Source organism: Styela clava, chromosome 1 (assembly GCF_964204865.1).
Source record: "Styela clava chromosome 1, kaStyClav1.hap1.2, whole genome shotgun sequence".
Taxonomy (NCBI): Eukaryota; Metazoa; Chordata; class Ascidiacea; order Stolidobranchia; family Styelidae; genus Styela; species Styela clava.
In genome coordinates this window covers 5,760,124-5,768,144 of record NC_135250.1, presented here as the reverse complement: position 1 = coordinate 5,768,144, position 8,021 = coordinate 5,760,124, and the positions used below count along the sequence as shown (strand labels likewise).

The 8,021-nt window shown below is 34.5% G+C and overlaps 1 protein-coding gene across 3 annotated transcripts; it reads left to right on the top strand.

Annotated features, from left to right (window-relative positions):
• On the top strand, positions 1 to 7,511 carry LOC144424488 (uncharacterized). Of its 3 annotated transcripts, XM_078113843.1 has the most exons (16): positions 145 to 499; positions 579 to 728; positions 1,259 to 1,412; positions 1,564 to 1,667; positions 1,880 to 2,077; positions 2,366 to 2,521; positions 2,594 to 2,701; positions 3,028 to 3,138; positions 3,222 to 3,294; positions 3,568 to 3,783; positions 4,035 to 4,091; positions 4,589 to 4,653; positions 4,839 to 4,962; positions 5,653 to 6,434; positions 6,514 to 6,675; positions 7,164 to 7,511. In XM_078113843.1, the coding sequence occupies exons 1-16, from the start codon at positions 395 to 397 to the stop codon at positions 7,311 to 7,313; spliced, it is 2,715 nt and encodes a 904-aa protein (XP_077969969.1). In that variant the 5' UTR covers positions 145 to 394; the 3' UTR covers positions 7,314 to 7,511. The 3 variants fall into 3 exon arrangements, with proteins under 3 accessions (XP_077969977.1, XP_077969973.1, XP_077969969.1); XM_078113851.1 differs by lacking the exon at positions 6,514 to 6,675 and having other exon boundaries at positions 1 to 499; XM_078113847.1 differs by lacking the exon at positions 2,594 to 2,701 and having other exon boundaries at positions 3 to 499.
• The last annotated feature ends 510 nt before the right edge of the window (positions 7,512 to 8,021 follow it).

Below are 8,021 nucleotides of genomic sequence, written 5' to 3'. Positions count from 1 at the left end.
TGACTTAACAAGTTGTTAAGGTATCAATGATTACACGTTGATTAACTTCCTCATTCATTTCTGCAACAATGGCTAATCATGGAATAAAGTCACAGTGACGCAACAATCGAAGACAAAAAAAGCGCCAGTCAGCACTTGTTTCACTTCCTCATATTTTTGGCCACTTTTCCCCAAAAATTTGAGTACAAATCGAATAACTTTTGATTTTCTTTTGGTGCGTTATTATTTATTATCTGAAATGATTTTGCTTCCGTCTATCGTACTAATATAATATAATAACAGCATATGCTCATTGCACCACTGTACGATGACGTTCCCGGAATAAGGTTTCTGCAGACGTCGTCTGCAAGGTTAACAGTCAACAAGTTCGACGTGCGGTAGGATCGTCTGTATCATGTCCAGTCACTGCATATTTTTCATAAAACTACCGCCTTTGCGACAATTCTGTCATGTCGTGTTGAAGATCAATAATAAATCATCAAATTGTCCCCAAACACAGGTAAGTGTGATATAGGCCTAGTACTCAATTTTATCCGATAAGGTACCGTTACGATTACGGTACTATTTTCTTTTTCTAGACGCTGAAATGCCGGCAACTTTGTTTTCTCTGTCGGGAGGTCGTGGTTTCCCCGAACTTCTATGACGATACCTTAATTGATGTCGTGATGAGCATGGGTTATTTTAAGGAAAAGAAACTGCATCCAATATGTCAAAAGTTAGGATTGCAGGTAATGTTTAAGCACCATATTAAATGATAATATCGGTTAAATTTATAATATATATGGTATAACTACTGAAAATGAAAAAAAATGTATGCACAATGGTCACTGGATTACATGGATTGACATTTCATGAATGTGGACACAATTCAAACTAATATGGGTAAATGTATCTGAAAAAATTGATATTTGTGATTATTTATATATCATGTATTGTATACTTAACACCTAAATTATTTGGAAATTGGGATTCATGCAATTAAATTGACATAATAATATATTTGGATAAACCAAAACCATCATTTTCATAAATCCGATTTGGCTATGGATTTAAATTTGGCAAAAAAAAAAAAAAAAAATGTTTAAGCACCATCATTTACCGGTACCGGTTGAATTCTAAAGCTTTAATAAGTGAATTTATCTTGAATAGTTCAGTATTTGAGCTTGCTTAAATTTGTTAACTGTATTCCAACACAATAGTACAAACCCTCTACTCACTACTGTGTTATTTTATATTGATTTCATTATATTTCTTACAGCCTATACACGCCAGTCCCGCTATGCTGAATGTTCTACAAGAATGTTTCACTTTCACTATGCGATTCAAAATATCAGCGTCTTGGAATATGATCGGCAATTTTTTAGTTAAGGGACCAGATGTTGTCACTTGCAAAGACAAACAAGAAGCTGTTGGTAGAAAAACTTTATAAACATATTTGTAGCCTACTGTTTTTTTTTTAAATATTGTCGAAACAAGGGCGATGATGTAAATTGTTTATGCATCCAGTTCATTATATATACGAAAGTGAATTGTGTAAATCTATTGACTGCATTAATTCTACAGATTTAGACATCCTTATTTCTGATGAACAAATTACTCTGACTGTACGACCACAAGCAATCAGAAACCCGCCACCCGTAATCCAAAGTTTTGATATCTGCTTTCAAGTAGGTGTTGACAATGTTTTAGTAAATAATGTTTTTGCACAATATTCCGAGATTGCAACTTCAAATAACTTTATATAGTAATAGTAACAAACTATGAAAGAAATGGTATTGGATCTCGGCAAACATTCTTAGTAGAGTTACAATTTAAATGCGATAATATGAAATGTCCCAAGTTACTCTTTTTTTGTTCAATTTTGTTCAATCCTTATCAGGCGCTTCGAAACTTTGAAGAAGATGAGAATATGGCGATAGAAGAATTTTCGATATATCGAAGCTGGTGTCACATCTTACCAACAATGAAACGTGGACAACTAGTCAGAGTTTCACATAAAATTCCTGTGGGAAGGCATTTAGATTCATCTTCAAGTTTCACTGATTATGCTGGATTGAAAAAGTACTGGAAGAATCATGTATGTTATAGGATAAAATTTTTTTTTTATATATATGTATCCCAAAAGAGAGGAAAGCTGATAAGTTGGTCTAATCTTTTAATCACATATTTATAATTATCCCTTTCCGGGGCTATGACCATTTTGTAATAAGTATAAGTTTAATAATAACGATAACTGCCAAATTTCCTCCCTGAGATATATTATAATTACGTTCTAAGATACTTTGTGCATTTATATTCTCTAGCACACATATAGATGGGTATTGTAGAGATTGCAAACTAATATAACTTATCAGTATCATTTAAGCATGGTATACGATTACCAGAAGAAGAAACAGGTATGTTATACGGAAGCATTTATTTCAAACTGATTGGACAACAGCTATTCACCTATCCACTCTGCTGTTTGAGAACAAGAGAGATACAGGTTATGCCTAGATGTGATGGACTAGCTATCATAAAGGTACATTTTGATAACACAATAATGCTTCCAACATTTTTTCACAATGCTTTTTTATCAAGTGTGATATTGCAGGATTTCATGACATGTTTGCATCAGAAATTCGACAGAGTTTGCGGATTTAAACTTGTTTATTCTTCAAAACCATGTTATGCGACAAATAATTTATCTGAAGCAACACAGGTTGGTTGAAAATCTGGGTACCCCTGTAGTATGTGAACCAAGATGGGGGACACCGGAGCGTAGTATGTGTACTAGGTTAGGGTTAGGCCATAATTTCAAGTACAAATACTACAGGAGTCCTTGGCTAGTCCCCAAACTCATAATATAACTATAATATGGAAAATTGGAATAAAATTATGTCTTAACCCTAACCCGGTACTGTACACATACTACGTTCCGGTGTCTGCCGTGTTGGTTCACATACTACGGGAGCGCAAAAGTTTGTTACACAAATAGTAGACCTATAGGATTTTTGAAGTTCTTATTGTTTCTACTATTTTCTTCAGATCAAACCGGGAAAGTTATTAAATGTAACAATGAATGACAATGCGGCTACTAAGAAAATGCCTCCTGTGCCAGCAAGACCTCAAATATCAAACACCAAAAATTTGATTCAGGTTTAGCATATTCGTGAATTCCAATACCTTGAGGTAATAATATAGAGCCTTTTTTATATATTATAAAATTTTTTCATTCACAGACGAATAAAGGAGATAATATTATACCCTCTTCACAACAAAACACAGAAAAAAGAATTATTGATAAAACCAAAGGTTCAACTTTTTAATAGTACTTGAAGCACTGGCGGTTTGAGAAGATTTCATGCATAATTTGTAAATAGGGTTTGCTATGCCAGGATAAGTACCGGTATTAGTTTCAATGTTTTAAATTATTTTATATAATGTACCTGAAATTAAGTTCCGAGCTGCCTATTAACAACTTCTAAAAGAATTTCTTGTTAATTGAAAATATTTTCTGTTGGAGCATAATTATAGCTAAAGAAATTTATTTAATTTTTTCAATCAAAATTCTTCATTAAACAACAGGAAAAAATGATCACACTGCCACTCAAGTGATCCCTTCTAGTCAGGCTGAGAAGACGAATTTGGGAAAAAGGAGAGACAGTCTTTCATCAAGAGTAAAGATACAAATGCCAACTAACGTCAATGGAAAATTTATTCCAGTATTTAAAGCCAAAGTGAAATCAACAAATAATTGTGGCGGCAAAATAAAAATTGATGTTACGAAGAAAAAGAAGCCTGGTGAGGAAATTTCGTATTTGTAAAAATTGCAACTTGCGAATCTTACGCAATGATCATTGTTTGATAGAAGTGTCTATACTCACAGGACATTTGAGTCAAGTGATCACGGAGTTAAGTCTCGCTAGTGACTAGTTGATAACGAGTCTGAGTCATTCCATTTAGATAACTCGATTTTCTGATAAACTCGAGCTGTCCCAAAATGACCGTGGCCGCATGAAAATTTACAAAACTCATCTAGATTTGTGTCTTAGGTTCGAAGAAGCACTCAAGCATTTCCACTTCAACTCCAAAACAAGGAATAATAGGAGGTAACAAATTTGTAACTTAAATCATCCTAATATTAAATCTGCACATAATGGACAGATGATATTGTTGACACTAGGAAATATCTAATTATTTTAAGGCTGAAAAATGAAAATAAGCAATGAATAATTTTCCAGTAGATGTAAATGAAAGATTACTTTGCAATTCGTTATGAGAGATGTCTTGCTCTTGACTTGAATTAGGAACACCTTTTTTGCTAACATGTTTTTGAAATCTAATTTGGTTTCAATTGAAAAAGCCTGAACTTTTTGACTCCTGATTTCGAATTCAACCTTAACCCTGGATAAAATCATTCTTGTCTGAATTATTAAAATGGGTTAGGTTTTCTAGATTATTCCTAATAAAAATTACTACTCTGAGCAGCATATCTTTCACACTAACATGTCAGGCAATTTGTTTCATCAGTGATTTGTAATTTATTACATACAGTTTGCGGATCAAGTTTAACTTTATGTTACCATATTTTTATTTCAAAAACTAGACAAAACAAACACTGGAATTGTAACATCTTTGGCTGCTGGCAAAACATACAAGACTCCCAAAGCAGTAAGTTTTGCTTACTGAATTAATTACTGTCTATCTATTGATAAAGTCTTATTTTATATACTTATGTTATAAGTCGATATTCAAATGCAACTAGAAAGCTTTCTGTGACTGCTGGATGTCAAAATTATAAGAAGGTATATTTACAATAAAAAATGTTTCATTTTTCAAAATCTTTTTACCGTCAGCTCGATCACAATTTTGATGACAGTGGGTATGACTCAAACGTTACGCCACAGAATATGGAAACTCAGCAAAGAATTGCTGCGAGGAAATACCAACCAAAGAAACTGTCATTTGAACACATATTAAGTAAGATTTTCATCCTTTTTGGTTTGGCGAATAAAAGCTTCCAGCAAACAGGCAAATGATTGATATGCATAGACCAGTGTTTCCCAAACCAAGGCCCACGGGTCAATTATGGCCCGCGTACCAATTCAATATGACCCACCGAACTTGAGTCAAATAGTTTAACATACTATGTTTTTACTTTTTTGCATTCTAGATACCGCCATTATCACAGTTTAATCATGTGTATATTCGTAACAATTCAATCCTATCAGTATCTTAATTATACGTACCAATATTAGCATATATATAAGTGTCACGCCCTTGCGTGCGCATCTTCTCCTGGCCCGCGAATATGCTTCCGCTTCTAATTTTGGTCTGGTCAATCAAATCTGAAAACCACTAATTTAGAGCTTTTGTGTTATCCAATTTTAAATATTAAAATGACACACAACCAGTGGTAAAATTCAATGCGCGAACCCATCCTTGGGAATATTGTGATAATTAGCAATCCCGTTTTTGCTTCAAACTTTAGATGAAATGGGCAGCCAATGGGTAACATGCATTGTAGCTGACAATTTAAGGTATATCCAGCGTTTCGAAAGTTATGTATTGAAGCGTGTCATCTTTAGTTCGATACAAAAGAAAACTCCTTTTTAAAATTTTCAATCCCGCCACTGCACTTAATCTACCAGTTACATATTCGTTACACAGATTTGACTTCTGACAGCAGCGCATCACCAGCATTTATGAAGCAAAAGAAGTCACCTTTGAAGATTATCAAAAATCACTTGTTTGATTCAATGTTTTCAAAAGCTACTGAAAGTTCCCAGAATACTTATTCTGTGGCGAACAAAACACCTGGTAGAGCCACCAATAATGAGAACAAAATCAATAATCTTGGATCAAATTCACCTTTGAAAATAATGCAAAATCATTCATTTGATAAATTATTTGCAAAGGCTGGCTACTCCACTTCAGCACAGAAGAATAGTAATATAGGATGTGTATCCCCCATGCTGCACAATGACAGTGGCTTTGATTCATCACCTCATAATATTCTAAAAAATCACTCCTTTGACAAACTTTTCAAACCAGCAAACAACTTTGTGAATGATGTGATTCCATGTTCAAGCGACAAGACAGGGAATATTAAGTTATTATCTTCCCATACTGATCGCAACTCGCAAGATTCAAATCTAAACTTCTTTGAGAGGCAAGCAGAAGAAAGAAAACACATATCAGCTAAAAATCATTCCTTTGACAAACTTTTCGCTTCTGCAAGCACAATGCAATCGTCCTATCCACGGAATGAAAGACAACATAGTTTTGAACATACTAAAAGGTCTTCATCGGCAAACTTACCAACGAAAAAGCATTCTTTCGCTGAGATTTTCAAACCAGCAAACGAAAGCATTTGTCGAATTCGGAATAGCATTAATACAAGCGATCCAAACGTAGTGCTTCTATCTCAAACAGCAAGTGTTGGCGATCCTGTGAGTATATAGAATAATAATGACGTGTTCTTGAAATTTCCAAATTTTTCTAAATTTCACATTCGTTATTGGAGAGCAGGTGGCAGGAAATCTTCAAGATGGTTCACAAATGGCAGGAAATACGACAGAAGCTTCTAAAAGAAAGTTGTCAATGAATGCTGATGGTGTTAGCCAGCAGATAGTTAAGAGGCCTAAAGTGAGATCAAATGTTGATGTTGAGGATATGGCCAGAGAGAATAAGGTAGTTCAGATTCTGAATAAATTTGAGTTTTTGTTATGTGGGGTGTTCAGTGTGTCTGGTTTGTCAAGAATATGAAGCAAAATCCAGGCGTAATTCTGAGTGCGGGTTTATATAATTCTTTGCCAGAGTCCGTCTGAAGTGGGATTCATATAATTGGGAGAAGTGTGGTGGTACAAGACACATCTGGGATACCTGCTAGTAACCCCTTTATATATAAATATAGTTCATTTGACAAATACTTGTATGACTAAACCTCTAATGATATAATAGTTCATTACGAATCCGAAAAAGTCGTGCTTGTGGAATACAGAATGAGTTATTATTACCTAAAATCTTTACACTTGAAATCAGCTTATGAAAAATGTGAATGCAGGGCTTACTGTTTTTTTTTTGTCAGCATTGTTTTGCAGTTTTCTATATTTTTTATTGTAAAGCTTCAATTTACTGAGTAAAATGCGTAGTGAAACACCGTCTCCGAATTATTTCAGTTATCTAAAGTAAATGCAGCCACCCTTGCATGCTGGCTCAAGTCTAAAGGAATATCAGTGAAAAGCAGAGAAAGGAAAGAAGACCTGATCACAAAAGTAAAATTGCAAGTCATGTTGAAACAGGGTTCATTTCAAGGAATTGATGACTAAGGATACATGAAAGACAAAATGTGAGACCTCGAGGATTTGAGGCCACCCAGTCAGTAGCAGTGCGATATGAATGATTTGGTTTAACGAGACTTATTAATGACAAATTGTATAATATATACATATTGTGTATTGAGACAACTATGTCCAGTTTTATATTGTTAATGTTTGAAGATTTAATAAAGTTATTTATGTTGTTGTGATAAACACATTCTTTGAGTATGCATAGTTGTAGAAAGAAAGCCTGCATCCGAATAATCAGCTGTTCCAGAAACACTTGTATACCTTATACCAGTGGTTCTCAACCTTTTATGACTCGTGGCCCCCTTTCGGAGGCTTTTAGCACTCATGGCCCCCACTTTAATATTCCAGAGGTATTAATAGGGTTATTTTCATTGATAGATTCCAAATCCCATTATGTTATAACAATTTGCACAAAGGAGAGCGAAAACACCCTGCGAAATAACTTTGTTGAGCAGCAAACTAGGAAAAACTGAGATTTCTTTTAAAGTGAAAAGTAAATTCAGATTTCAGCCCATCCTTGTGGCCCCCTTAGGGAGCCGCGGGCCCCCGGTTGAGAACCGCTGCCTTATACCATTATACTTATGGACCATCATGACCTTAACATATGCCGATTGTACGTATAAGAGTGATCAAAGATAATAAGCATCAACTTCTTCAGAATTTTCTTTAAACTTCTGGTGAGCACAG

Coding starts and splice junctions, on each gene's coding strand:
- LOC144424488 (XM_078113843.1), top strand. CDS start 395: ATGTCCAGTCACTGCATATTTTTCATAAAACTACCGCCTTTGCGACAA. Junction 3,139..3,221: donor ACACCAAAAATTTGATTCAG/GTTTAGCATATT, acceptor TTTCATTCACAG/ACGAATAAAGGAGATAATAT. Junction 4,654..4,838: donor CATACAAGACTCCCAAAGCA/GTAAGTTTTGCT, acceptor TTTTACCGTCAG/CTCGATCACAATTTTGATGA.